Source organism: Aspergillus fischeri, genomic scaffold (genome assembly GCF_000149645.3).
Source record: "Aspergillus fischeri NRRL 181 1099437636249 genomic scaffold, whole genome shotgun sequence".
NCBI lineage: Eukaryota > Fungi > Ascomycota > Eurotiomycetes > Eurotiales > Aspergillaceae > Aspergillus > Aspergillus fischeri.
In genome coordinates this window covers 2392355-2406009 of record NW_001509770.1, presented here as the reverse complement: position 1 = coordinate 2406009, position 13655 = coordinate 2392355, and the positions used below count along the sequence as shown (strand labels likewise).

Below are 13655 nucleotides of genomic sequence, written 5' to 3'. Positions count from 1 at the left end.
GAGCTTAGCAGATTTGCGTCGTTCGGCGCGGATGGTGCGAGGAGAATCTTGAGCTTGCGTTGTGGTACTATTGTGATAGACGGGCAGAAATGAGGCGGTGAATGGCTACTATTGCCGTCACCGCCTTGTACTAAGAACTCTCCTAATCAGTCCATTTTAGGCAAAATGCATGTTGGATGCAGGCCCACTCACCGGACTTTTGCCAACGCAACATTGCGAGGTTCCATTTAGGGACCCAGATAACTGGGACTACTCCAAATACTGCAGGTGGTTTACAGCCTGAATGCTTATCTGACGCTCCTGACCTCTTTTTCTCGCTTACTAACGATCGAATCGATAGATGCCATGCTTTACAAGGAATCTTCAAACTCTGTCTCTGATATAGGTTCTGTTATTTGCTCAAACGAAGAATGCCTGGATAAAGAGGCATACCGCTCGGATAATTGCTCCCATGCTGGCCAGACATATCTACGGATGCTCCCCCACTCCTTGAGAGGGGCAACTCCGCCCATCGTAGCTCGTATAGCGTCATAGCCTACTGCTTGGACCTGCCTAACTATGCGGTTCCTCGCGGCTCGGAGCTCAAGACAGATTATAAATCTTTCTTTCACCCCTTATCTTCCATGTTCTCTCCCTCGTCCCTCGTCCCTTGCTGCAGCTGCATTCCAATCCAGAACATCAGCTAGTATATTCTTTGTTCAATCCTATAAAATGTCGACTCTCCAGCATACGAAGTACGTGATCGTGAGATGGTGATGTGCAAGAGAATTGCTTCGCTAACAATTTCCAATCTGTAGGAAGACCTACGCCCTGAACACGGGCGACAAGATTCCCGCAATCGGTCTCGGTACCTGGCAATCTAAGCCCAACGAAGTCAGAGAGGCCGTCAAAGCCGCTCTGTTGAAGGGCTATCGCCATATTGACACGTGAGTTGAACATGCCTCTGTCCATCTTGTCATCGAAGTTCTGCGCGGACTGACCAATCTTAGTGCCCTCGCCTACGGTAACGAAGCTGAAGTAGGCCAGGGCATCAGGGACTCGGGTATCCCCCGCGAAGAGATCTGGATCACCACCAAGCTTGATAACACATGGCATCACCGTGTCCAGGAGGGAATTGACTCGTCTCTCAAGAGCCTTGGTGTCGACTACGTCGATCTTTATCTTATGCACTGGCCATGCTCGACAGATCCCAATGACAAGTCGAAGCATCTTCCTGACTGGGACTTCATCAAGACATGGTAAGCTTCCGGGATTTTTCAATAAGGAATGGTGTTATAATAACAAGTACCATAGGCAAGAGATGCAGAAGCTGCCCGCCACCGGCAAGGTCCGCAACATTGGTGTCTCTAACTTTGGAATCAGAAACCTTGAGAAGCTTCTCAATGATCCAAGCACCAAGATTGTCCCCGCAGTCAACCAGATTGAACTGCACCCGAACAATCCCTCGCCTAAGCTCGTGGCCTACAACACTTCCAAGGGCATTCACTCTACTGGCTATTCTTGCCTTGGCTCGACAAACTCTCCTTTGTACAAGGATCAGACGCTCTTGCAAATTGCGGAAAAGAAGGGTAAGACCCCTCAGCAGGTTCTGCTTCAATGGGGTCTACAGAAGGGATGGAGTGTGATTCCAAAGAGCGTATCTGGAGAACGCATTGGAAAGAACTTTGAGCTCGATGGCTGGGATCTTACAGCCGACGAGGTAAATCAATTGGATAACCTCAAGGACCGCTTCAAGGTCTGTGGTGACAGCTGGCTGCCCGTCAAGGTTTTCTTTGGTGATGACGAATAAACGTTTATTAACTGATGATGCGCATATCATGTGAATGTCACTGCGTGCTTGACATATGTAGATATCAAGTGATAGATCGAATTGCTTTTATATCCTCAAATGTTGAAAGTGAGTTAGAGAGATTACCAGCCTAGTCTATCGGCATACCTCCACTTATTGTAGTTTGAACTGAATCTGCAACCCTCTTCCTCACCAGCCTTGACAGTCGGATAATTATTATCACTAAATGGAACAGATCCGCTTCGAGCTCAGACATGAGGTCATATCCAGTTATATTGTGCTAACCGCGTCCCAAGGGAATTTCCAGCGCTTGTATTTACCAGATACCATTATGTGCCTCAAATAGTAGAGAGGTAATTGATGTAAAAATATCTAACTCGAGAATAATTCTTTGATGTCAGTGGCAAGATCCCTAAACAAAATAAGCACGTGGCGTCAGCAGATCAGGTGCACCGCCACCACGGTGCGGAGTCATCAGTCCCCAGGCACCGTCGTTCATCATCCATTCCCCCATCATCGATTCATCAAGAGAATGGTGTTTTCATCCTCCATTCTTCTTTAGAAGCACCTTTCTATTATCGTCAGGATGCCGCCTTCCAGTGGGCACCTGTTGCTCCCGAAATTCTGGAGAGCAGCAAGGTGAGTTCTCATTGCTTGATAAGAGGTATACTTCAATAGCCTGACTCTCCCCAGGTTCGCCTATGAGAAGGCCCTGAAGACCTTCAAGGCCAAGTTTCCTGAGCCAACTCAGCAAGTCTCGCTTCGGCTTCAACCAGCTTATGCACGTATTCCTACCCGTCAGCCCATCAGCCGAGCTGCCGCTATCCGCCAATCCCGCAGCAATCGCTATTTTTCTACTCGTACTGCAAACTCCTTCGTTTCCTCTCTCAAGAATGGCTTGCAGGGGGATCACGCAGCGTATCGTCAATCCCGTGTTGTAGCCAATATCGGTCGCTTGACTAGTCGTGCCCCGTTTGCGTCGACTCTCCGCCCCAACTTGACCGGCGGCACTCTTGGCCGCACGGCTGGAGGCTATACCATTGGTGCCGGACGTATTGGTGGTGCCCGTTATTTTTCGCATGGTCCGGCTTCTCCTGCGCAGGTGATCAACAATGTGTCAATGGGTGTGCGAGCCTTCTTCCTCTCGGGACAGAAAGCCAGGTTTGACGGCATCGACCCTATCACGGGACAGAAGAGGTACAAGGCTGTGAGCGCGCTCCAAGATCAGGCTGAGCGTAAAATGGCGGCGATTCCTCGCACGGCTTCCGGTTCATTCATCGACTTCCAGATTTCTCCAACCATTACAGCCTTCGGACTTCAGAAAAAGGCTGCCTCTGCCGGTGTTCACCACGTGGAAACGTTGAACTCGGACACCTTGTGCTTCCTTTCTGCCGACTTCGCACGTGCGCTGAAAGATATGGCTGCCGTACTCAATGACCTCGAGCGTTTATCCTCACTGGGTGATCTGCCTATCTCTTTACATAACAGATCCACGATCCGAGTGCGATTTCCGGGGTGCGACGCTGAGACGGTTGAGCGACTGTGCGATGAGGTCGGTGTCCGGCGAGGACGGATTAGCCAGGACGAGGATTTCAACCTCCGAACAGGAGCTGATCTCGCTCTGCTCTTCCCTTTTGCTCCTAGCGTATCGGCTCCTTCGGATGTAGCAGAGTTCTTTTTCCGACAAGAAGCATCGGAGGGACAGTCTCCTGATCAGGTCGATTGGCAGGCAATGATGACCTCCGAGGATGGGACAGGTTACTCGCCTGAGAATCCTCGAAAGTCGAGCAATGGGCTCAGTTTCGAGGATTCTCCGATCTTTGCCGACAAGAATCCTTGGGTATCGTCCTCTTCAGGATATTCCAGCATCAACGTGAGCGAACTTGGTGATCGTGCCTTCTTTCCTGAGGTTTCCAGCGCCGGTTTCCATGAAAGCGCATCAGAGTACGAAGGAGTCGAAGGTATTCACAGGTTCCTGGCTGAATGTGATCGTGCAGAGCACTTTCGTTAAGTGACTTTCTTTTCTTTTCTTGTTGTTCTATCATCTACAGACTTCGACAGTCATTTCCATATTAGCTCATAATCAACTATTTCGAATTTAAGTCAAGAAATCGCTATCCTGCAAGTACTTCGTAGTTTGCAGAATATACATCGATTCCATCAGCTAGTTTAACGACTATACCTACTGCTGGCTGCAGGAGCTACTACAACTGAATATCGAGGGAGGCGTGTTGTATAATAACCTTGAAGGTGGCGCAACGCCATCTGCCTATTCTGAGAGCCTAATTATGCCAGCCATCTTAGTGCTGAGACAACAAATACTCCTGACTATATCAGAGTTTAGGAAGGATTCCGCAATAATGACATTCCATGTTTTGACCTGACAATTGCGGAATCAATGAGTACGCTGAGTACGCGGATCTCGCTCTCAAAGAAGAACAATGTTCATATATTCAAAGATGCCCGCTTCCCCACGGGGATTCGGGCCGCACACTCATCAGAAGATCATGTTCTGAACGGATCTGGATTGGACTCAAAACTCCGCATCTTGGCAGCGCAGTATGATAGCCTCATCCATCTCACATGGGCATGGGTCATGGTCCCAAACCGTGCGGGAAGTGTAGGGGATTACCCAAAAGGATCGGCAGTTCGGTGCTTCGTGTACAAAGTCGAAATATCTATACTCTCCTTCTCACGGTGAGACGGAAGATTGTTCCCTCGCGTCCTGAAGGAGCAAATCACCATAGATGAAACAGGCCCCGTTTTGACGCACTTCCACCCCCGCGATTTCCTGCGCTTTCAATTCCTCACGCCGTGCTCCTTCATCAAAAATTCCCCGACGATCATCTGATTTGGACCGGTAATTTTTCCGTGAACGATCCCCAATTGGTATTCGATTGCTCGAAAGGTGCTTCCAAGACTTGCGAGGGGGTCTGAACACTGTGAGGGGACATCCTCACTAGGCCGCTGGGCATATCAACAAGCGGCAGGACCAGTCCGGCTAAATATCATCAGGCTCTTCAACACATTGAGGGTATGGCAGGTGGCGGAAGCGAGCCAAGGAGCATGCAGTAACCCCCTATGTGCCGAAGGTACGACGATCATCAAATGATGAGCCCTTTCAGTGACGGAGAGTCCGTATCGTGCCCTTAGAGGGTCGGCATCCTTTCACGATATTGGACAGAATGTGCCAAGAGTAGTTGGAAAGAGTCCTTCTGATGCCTTTCTTCAGTCCTGGCCCAATTAGTCCGGCTCTCTGTATGTTTCAGTTCTAGCAGAATATCTCAGCTAACTCCTTGTCTCTTTGGGCAACCGGGGTGCCGGATGCATGGAACATGAACTATGAAGAGGAAGACAGAAGAGGTATAAAAGGGTCTCGAAGACCATCAACATGAGAGTCAGGCATTGTACAGCAGACATTGCACTCCACTTTACGCAACACACGGGCTTCTCAGCTGAAGATTCAAAGTTTCTTCTGGAACTTCAAGCCGTCAATATGCGGTCTCTTTTTGCTCTTTCACCCTTCCTGCTCTCTGCAGTGAGAGCTTTGCCTCAACCAACTGGCACTCCTACCTCTCCCGCTCCCACTACGGAGCCCCCTGCGACCACGGCAGCAGCAGGTGGTAACCCCTTTGAGGGACATCAGCTTTATGTGAATCCTTACTATGCGTCCGAGGTTGAGAATCTTGCCATTCCCTCGTTGCCCGGCTCTCTGGTCGCCAAGGCAAGTGCCGTTGCGAAAGTGCCATCTTTCGTTTGGATGTAGGCTTATACCGTGCATTGAGTACTTCTGCGAGTCCGTTCCTAACAGATTGTTCAGGGATACCACCGCCAAAGTTCCGAAAATGGGCGAATACCTCAAGGACATCAAAGCCAAGAACGATGCAGCAGCAAGCCCTCCAATTGCTGGGATTTTCGTTGTATACAACCTTCCGGATCGTGACTGCGCTGCCTTGGCCAGCAATGGAGAATTGGTTATTGCAGATGGTGGCATTGAGAAGTACAAGGCCTACATCGACTCCATCCGCGAGCACATCGACAATTATCCTGATACCCAGATTATCCTCGTCATTGGTGAGTCCGCGCCGTTGCCGATGGAGACCCTTCGTAATCGATTCTGACCTCAAGCAGAGCCTGACAGCTTGGCCAACCTCGTGACCAACATGGCAGTGCCCAAGTGTGCGAACGCTCATGATGCATATCTGGAGTGTACCAACTATGCCCTGACGAAACTCAGTGCCCCTAATGTTGCGATGTATCTTGACGCTGGTAAGTTGGCTGCGTGCGTCCCCTGTGATCGTTGTGTAGGACGCCTTGCTGAGTATGTTGTACAGGACATGCTGGATGGCTGGGCTGGCCTGCGAACATTGGCCCAGCAGCCCAACTGTATGCATCCGTGTACAAGAACGCAAGTTCTCCTGCTTCTGTGCGTGGTCTTGTGACCAACGTGGCTAATTACAATGCCTTCGTCGCCACGTCGTGCCCCTCTTACACCCAAGGAAATGCTGTCTGCGAGGAGAAGAGCTATATCAACAACTTCGCTCCACAGCTGGCCAGCGCTGGATTTAATGCTCATTTCATCGTCGACACCGGTAAGTCCTACGATGCTACCCACCTGACCCATCGCCTAACGAGGTTCCTTCATAGGCCGCAACGGAAAGCAGCCCACTGGACAGCTTGCATGGGGTGACTGGTGCAATGTGATTGGCACTGGCTTCGGAGTCCGGCCTACCACTGACACAGGAGACAAGTTGGTGGATGCTTTCGTCTGGGTTAAGCCCGGTGGTGAGAGTGATGGCACCTCGGACGCCTCTGCTAAACGCTACGATGCGAAATGTGGACTCGAGGACGCTCTCAAACCAGCCCCTGAAGCCGGCACCTGGTTCCAGGTATGTTCCCAAGACAACCTCATCCTGATTTGTGCTGTAATAACGAATACAACACAGGCCTATTTTGAACAGCTTCTTCGGTACGCCAACCCCTCGTTCTAGACGAGGGCAGAGGGCCACTGGGTGGTTGGGTTGGATACTCTCTCTTTACATACTCTTCTCAGCAGAAGCATTTTGTATATGGCACTTCAGTTCGCCGACTATGACCTCGGAGTATTGCGTGGGTCAAGATATGCAACTTCTCTCCTCAAATTCTCTAACGAGTAATGCAAGAACACAACATAGTAGGATCAGAGAATCAGAGACCCCCTCAGAAAGAGAAATGATGAAGGCGGTGATGCCCGTCAGGCAAAATGTTCACCGCTAACCCCGCGCTAACCAGAAGAGTGTGATCCACTGATAACAGTCGAACAGAATGGAGAAGAGACACACACTGCGACTACTACCTGACATTATCTTATATTCTCTGTTCCTAACCCTTTGATCGCTGTTCACCATTGAGAACTGGCTTTTCTATGCTCTGAGGAGAATTTCACATACTGTACGGTTCTGAGAGCTCTGTTGGTTTGGGGCTGCCAAATCCAGCCTTCTCTCAGTAACTGCTACAGGCAGAGCAAACCAACACCACTTTCTTCCCCCTCATTTCGTCGTCGACTTAAATAGTAAACATGATGGAGGACTTTAACAGTGAGACTGATAGCGATTACACTAGCTACTGGAGAGATTGGGTAAGTTGAATCTGTTTCTTTCCACCTAAGTACTGTTGGGGGGGCGATGCGGCTTGGGTGTTCATCTCAGGAGATGGGTCGTGGCTGCCCTCACGATGCAATTGCGGCTGGTGAAAACATTGAGATCTCTCCTAGAGAGCTCGCTGGAGCTCAATTTCGCCTCATGCGCACCAGAATCATCCTACCACGCATCCACCAACCCTCTTCTACATCCTCTAACCCTTCCCTTTCACGATGGCCGAGTCTTCGACTAGTGAGGATCTTTTCGCTCACGCTCGGGGCAATGAATCCAATGAAAGATTCTACAACCTCTGTTTCTGGGGACGCAATAATCCTCCATCTGCAATGCCTTGCTCACAGTATACCACGCAGTTTATCTCCTCCCGCGGAAACGAGTATTTCTGTGAGATCGACGAGGAATACTTGACCGATCGCTTCAATCTTACCGGCCTCAACACTGAAGTTCCTTACTACCAGTATGCGCTGGATCTTGTGACCGACGTCTTTGATCTCGACGCGGATGATGATCTACGCGAGCAGATCGAGAAGTCCGCCCGTCATCTCTACGGCCTGGTTCACGCAAGATACATTGTCACTACGCGTGGCCTTGGCAAAATGGTATGTGTTATTGTCACCAGGATATCACGTTTGATTATAGGCTCGACAGCTGACCTTCTCTTTCTTCGTTTAGGCTGAAAAGTACAAAAATGGCGACTTCGGCAAATGCCCCCGCGTTTTGTGCGAGGGTCAGCACCTCCTCCCGATGGGCTTGCACGATATTGCCAACCAGAGCACTGTCAGACTCTACTGCGCCAAATGCGAGGACATCTACAATCCTAAGTCTTCTCGTCACTCCTCTATCGACGGCGCCTACTTCGGTTCTTCTTTTCATAGCATCTTCTTTCAGGTGTTCCCCAATCTGGTTCCTCCCAAGAGCACTCGCCGCTATGAACCTCGCATCTACGGTTTCCGCGTGCATGCCAGTGCCGCTCTGGCTCGCTGGCAGGATCGCTATCGTGAGCAGATGAGAAGCCGTCTTAACGAAGCCGGTGTGGAGGTGAAATACGCCGAAGACAGCGAGGTGGAGGATGACGATGAGGAAGATTCTGAGGGTGAAGACCAGGCCTCTGAAGTTAAGGAAGAGAAGCTTTTGGGTGACGCTGCCTCAGGTCGTATGGACCTCGGCAACTGAATCGCCCTTTAGCATCTCTCCAAAAGAGCTCTGCACATCTCGCGATGCGCTTCTGGACTGTCGCAATTGGCGCCGGGTGGTCTTTTTCATCTTTCTGATACTTCCTCGCCAGCTGGCTTTAACCGAATACCAGGCGTATTACGGAGTTTTCATTTTCATTTGCATGTAATTGACAATCATGATGATGAACACTGGGTGGGCGTTGGCGAGTTTTGAGAACGGCTTTGCCCTTTTCCCTTCTAATGTGTACTACTTTCACATTCTGCCTTGTTCTAGGACATCCCTCCCGACGTTAATCGAGATGAAGCAATGATTTTTGTAATTCATGACATGACTCGTGATAGCAGACGCTTCTTTGACCTATTCCTCTATCTTGTAGAATCGTAGCGTAGGACAAGTCAGTAGAGCCTCAAATTAGAGCATAATATAGCACTGCTGAGGCAACGCTACTGTTTCTGTAGTTCCGCTAACGTATGAGCAATGGCCCTTGCCAGCTCGTCTCCCTTCATCCAGGCGTCATCATGGTCGCCTTTGAGAGAGAGCATTTCAACTCGTCTCTGGCCACTACCTTGCGGTGTGCTGTCCTCCCAGCGACTTAGCGCAGCTTGCATCGCCTGCTGCTGGGCAGCGTCCACAAGCCCATCTTCGGCCGAGTGCGCCAGCACAGCCAGTCGACCAGACGTCCATCCTCCCTCAACTCCCTCAGAGCCTTTCACAGAGGCAGGGGAAGCGGCATCCCACAGCGCTTCGTCAGAACCGAAAGCCCCTTCAATAAACTCTTGATACGCAGAAATATTCCGATGGGTATCACGCAGAAGTCGTAAATCATAAATACCCGCCATCCCCAGTATCGCGACCGGAGGAGAAGCGACAGCAGCAGCGCTGTCTCGGCAAGCCCCCATCACCGATTGAAAGGCCAAAGTCGCACCAGCGCTGTGCCCGACGAGGATATACTTGCTCCCGAACCCATACTTGCGCTGCAGAAGAGCCAGGGCTGCTTGCACGTCGCGGATATGGTCTGGATGTTTGGCATTGCGGTATTCAGTAGGATCCGTGTGATCGGGATTCTGTGGGTAACCCGGATGGGCACTCAATCGGTACTCGATCGATGCGAAGGCCGCGATGTGTGGGAGGGTCGTGGAGGTGTATGTTGGGGATGTGGTGAGGATGGACTCTGCCGGCGCGACGTATGAGGCGGCTGTTTGTGTTGGGTCTCTCCAGGCTCCGCCGTGGATCAGGCTTGCTCACCGTATTGTCAATCGAGGTTCCTTTGAGGTCTGGGGAGTCTGGGTTGTATACATCACCCAATAGCCTGCATTGAGGTTGTCTGATACAGTGGATATTGTCACTGTTTGGAGCTTGTGATCTCTGTACTGAAGTGTTTCCGTAGGCATTACGACGTTATATTCGTGTCCAGGAGCTAATTCTCGATGCACTGTACAAGTAACGAGAATGTCAAGTAGACTGAAAATGGGTTATCGATCAAGAGGGGCCGAGGTGGCATAGGCTCATAGCCACTGCCGACTACTAGTGACCATGGTGTCTAACGGTGCAGCGGCTCAATACTCCCAAATTCAGACCATAATGCTTGTGCACACTAAATGCTTGAGCTCTGTCATTAACGCGATGAAGAAATTAGTCGTACATCCATCCATAATCTGAAATCTCGAGTACATGGAGGAAGGAATAGCAGAGCGATGTTGTTGTCTCTATTCCCAAGCGGTCTTGGCACGCTAAACCTATTCTGGCCTTAGGCGGTGGGAAATTGTTCAATTCATCCACACAAACCAACGCCGTCTATCAACCATCGTCGCTGTCAAAAGCATTCCACGGCCTGCTATATCCAACATGGCGGAGTAAGTGATGATACCGCGGAAATGATATCGAGCGCCTTCGGCTAATCGCTTTATATAGGAACGAAACCCCCCTCACGGCCGTCAAGGTCGAGGCCTTGGTATGATCATCTTCCCCAGGAAAAATCCCACCCCACTTTATCCAAGCTGGACAATGAAGAATTTATACTCATGCGACACGTCTACAGGTGGTCATGAAGATTATGAAGCACTGCTCTCAAACTTTCCCGACGACAGCGACCGGATCGATCGTTGGCATGGATGTTGGTGGAACTCTGGAAATCACAAACAGCTTCCCGTTCCCCGTCGTCGAGGTGCCTCCCGAGTCACACTTTGACAATGCTGCTGCCAACCCTGCTGCCGCCGCTCCTCGCGCTAAGGCTAATACCGTCTACCAGGCGGAGATGATCCGTATGCTTCGAGAGGTCAACGTGGACGCCAACAACGTCGGTTGGTATACGAGCGCCAACATGGGCAACTTCGTCAACATGAACGTGATCGAGAACCAGTTCTTTTACCAGAAGGAAATGAACGAGCGGACAGTAGCTCTCGTGCACGACGTCAGCCGTAGCTCTCAGGGGAGCCTGAGCCTCAGAGCATTCCGCCTGTCTCCCAGATTTATGACGGCTTTTAAGGAGAACAAGTTCACCTCAGAGGAGTATATCTACGATTTTCCCATCGTCAAACGACGCTTTGATGAGGCTGAGAGCGATTGATGCTAACTGAATGATAGGTTGCAAAAGTCCGGCCTGAGATACCAGGATATCTTTGTTGAACTTCCCGTGGAGATTCACAACTCTCACCTGATCACCTCCTTCATCCACCAGCTTCAGACCCCTAACATCCCGGCTCCTACGGATCTTCCCCCATCGCTGGCCGCCCTGGAATCCGGACCCTTCGTCAAGTCGTCTATTCTCGCCCCCAACTACGACAACCTCACCCTTAGCATCGACCCCTTCCTGGAGAAGAACTGCGACCTGCTCCTGGACAGCATCGAGACTCACCACACCGAGACCAACAACTTCCAGTACTACCAGCGCTCGCTCGCGCGCGAGCAGCAGAGAATCAGCGCTTGGCAGCAGAAGCGCAAGCAGGAGAACGCCACCCGCGCGGCGCTCAAGCAGCCTCTTCTGCCCGAGGACGAATGGCAGCGCCTGTTCAAGCTGCCCCAGGAGCCTAGCCGCCTCGAGAGCATGCTGAACAGCCGGCAGGTGGATCAGTACGCGCGCCAGATTGACAGCTTTGTTTCGTCCACGACTGGAAAGATGTTTGCTGTGAAGGGCAACCTGTTGCCCGGTGAGACCGCCAAATAAGCGTGTGGCCGGGCTCGTGATGATTTATCTCAATCTATGGGGATTTTGGGACTTGCATGACCTTATGGCGTAGGCAGGAAAAATTCTTATATTCCACTGTTAATATGTCTCCTGTTTGCTTATTCCATTTGACGAATAGAGTTGCGGGAATGAGCTGAGAGCACATCGCTTCTGAGTTGACGTATAGCCTACTGTTTGGACTTTTCTTGCTGTATGTTTTAGATCGACAGGCAGTCACAGGCACAGGCACCAACCCTAACCTTGTTAGGGTACTGTTTCGCACGTGAGCGATGATGACCTCATAATGCATCGTTGCAATCGATAACCCGATTAGATAAGGTAGATTGACAATGCGACAAGCTACGATGAGCTCACTCAGCCATGCATTTCTGGTCTTGGATATCTCCATTTGTCTTGTCCTGCGTTTCATAGAATCATAATAGAGCCTAGAGCCTTTCGTGCAGCATTCTCTATGTACAACAGTAATCTCGACATTTGGATTGTGAGTCTTCTCCATACTGGGGTGTATGCCTCTACGTCACACTAGTACACTCGAGCAAGACACGCGTTTCAATCTGACACCGGCTATGTTGCATATCGCATGCTAAGCTAGTTTTACAGGCCGGAGCATTTGCCGCAGTGACAGTAGACCTGATTGTCTACCCCTTCGACACCCTCAAGACCCGAGTCCAATCGCCCGATTACAACCGACTCTACAAGGATGCAGCGACAGGAGCAGTGCGCCGGAGCGCTCTCTACGGAGGCTTATACCAGGGAGTTTGGAGCGTGGTGCTGTCCACAATACCAGGTTGTACGTTCTCCCGTTCCTCTGTGTGTTTGGTCTGAATGAAAACTCACAATGACACAGCAGGAGCCTTCTTCACCACCTATGAAGCAGTCAAGTACACCCTGACGAACGCCTCAACGCACCACCACAATCCAGAAAACAACCCTCTCCCCTTCACACACTCCCTCCCGCAACCCATCATCCACGCCATCTCCTCCTCGACCGCGGAAATGGTCGCCTGCCTCATGATGACGCCCGCCGAGGTTTTAAAGCAGAACGCGCAGGTTACCAACGTGAACACCAGCAAGGGTGGCCAGGACGCAAAGAGCGCCATGACGCAGGTTATCGCTCGGTTTAAGCATCGGCCCTGGAAGTTGTGGAGCGGGTACACGGCGCTGGTGGGGCGCAATCTGCCCTTTACGGGGCTGAATTTCCCCCTGTTTGAGGTTTTCAGATCGCATCTTGTGGAGTGGAGGAAGAGGCGCAAGGAGGATGGTGAGATGCAGACGCGGGAGTGGGACCCGGTGGTGGAGAGGGCGGCGCTGACGGGGATGTCGGCCTCCATGTCCGGGATGATCGCGTCGGTCGTGACGACCCCGATTGATGTGATCAAGACGAGGATGATGCTTTCGGCCAGTGAGAATAACAATGATGACGGAAATAAAAGCACGAAGAAGAAGATGGCTGGCTGGGGAACGCTCAGGGTGGGTAAGGAGATCTATCGCAATGAAGGGATCAGAGGTCTCTTCAAGGGCGGTGCAATTCGCGCTGCGTGGACGGCTGTCTCGCTCAGTATGTATCTGAGCATGTACGAGGGGGGGAGGTTTTATTTAGAGAATAGACGGCGGGAGAAAGATGGGTTGAACACACGGGTTGAGGTAGATGGCTCGAAAGAAGAGGCTGCCATCTAGTCAGTATGCGGCACTGGAAGCTGGAAGCGCGATTCTGGGCATCATTGGTTTCGTTTCAGTCAGTTTGCTTAATTGTTTAGCATCTCTGTAACACTAGATTATCACTAGAGCACCTAAGCTGCTTTATAGAATAGAGAACCCGTCCTGCACCATAGCATGGATTCAAACATATTGGCAAAGAGGGAGCAGAGTA

At 50.9% G+C, this 13655-nt stretch overlaps 7 protein-coding genes across 7 annotated transcripts; 6 read left to right on the top strand and 1 right to left on the bottom strand.

The window, feature by feature from the left end:
• Window positions 1–711: 711 nt before the first annotated feature.
• Window positions 712–1789, top strand: gcy1 (putative glycerol dehydrogenase Gcy1; the record flags this gene model as incomplete). The annotated part of the gene is made up of 4 exons (XM_001264773.1): window positions 712–734; window positions 798–926; window positions 990–1238; window positions 1294–1789. The coding sequence occupies 4 exons, from the start codon at window positions 712–714 to the stop codon at window positions 1787–1789; spliced, it is 897 nt and encodes a 298-aa protein (XP_001264774.1).
• Window positions 1790–2375: 586 nt separating this feature from the next.
• NFIA_015690 (uncharacterized protein) lies at window positions 2376–3800 on the top strand (the record flags this gene model as incomplete). The annotated part of the gene is made up of 2 exons (XM_001264772.1): window positions 2376–2428; window positions 2483–3800. 2 exons carry the CDS (start codon window positions 2376–2378, stop codon window positions 3798–3800), a joined length of 1371 nt encoding a protein of 456 aa, XP_001264773.1.
• Window positions 3801–5285: 1485 nt separating this feature from the next.
• NFIA_015680 (glycoside hydrolase family 6 protein) lies at window positions 5286–6780 on the top strand (the record flags this gene model as incomplete). The annotated part of the gene is made up of 6 exons (XM_001264771.1): window positions 5286–5551; window positions 5610–5863; window positions 5921–6058; window positions 6124–6381; window positions 6437–6678; window positions 6736–6780. The coding sequence occupies 6 exons, from the start codon at window positions 5286–5288 to the stop codon at window positions 6778–6780; spliced, it is 1203 nt and encodes a 400-aa protein (XP_001264772.1).
• An 860-nt stretch (window positions 6781–7640) lies between these two features.
• NFIA_015670 (casein kinase II subunit beta) lies at window positions 7641–8598 on the top strand (the record flags this gene model as incomplete). Its single annotated transcript, XM_001264770.1, has 2 exons — window positions 7641–8024; window positions 8098–8598. 2 exons carry the CDS (start codon window positions 7641–7643, stop codon window positions 8596–8598), a joined length of 885 nt encoding a protein of 294 aa, XP_001264771.1.
• Window positions 8599–9044: 446 nt separating this feature from the next.
• Window positions 9045–9992, bottom strand: NFIA_015660 (arylformamidase; the record flags this gene model as incomplete). Its single annotated transcript, XM_001264769.1, has 2 exons — window positions 9045–9837; window positions 9898–9992. The coding sequence occupies 2 exons, from the start codon at window positions 9990–9992 to the stop codon at window positions 9045–9047; spliced, it is 888 nt and encodes a 295-aa protein (XP_001264770.1).
• Window positions 9993–10645: 653 nt separating this feature from the next.
• NFIA_015650 (putative eukaryotic translation initiation factor 3 subunit EifCh) lies at window positions 10646–11764 on the top strand (the record flags this gene model as incomplete). Its single annotated transcript, XM_001264768.1, has 2 exons — window positions 10646–11109; window positions 11185–11764. The coding sequence occupies 2 exons, from the start codon at window positions 10646–10648 to the stop codon at window positions 11762–11764; spliced, it is 1044 nt and encodes a 347-aa protein (XP_001264769.1).
• Window positions 11765–12236: 472 nt separating this feature from the next.
• On the top strand, window positions 12237–13462 carry NFIA_015640 (putative mitochondrial carrier protein; the record flags this gene model as incomplete). Its single annotated transcript, XM_001264767.1, has 3 exons — window positions 12237–12266; window positions 12386–12575; window positions 12633–13462. 3 exons carry the CDS (start codon window positions 12237–12239, stop codon window positions 13460–13462), a joined length of 1050 nt encoding a protein of 349 aa, XP_001264768.1.
• Between the last annotated feature and the right edge of the window lie 193 nt (window positions 13463–13655).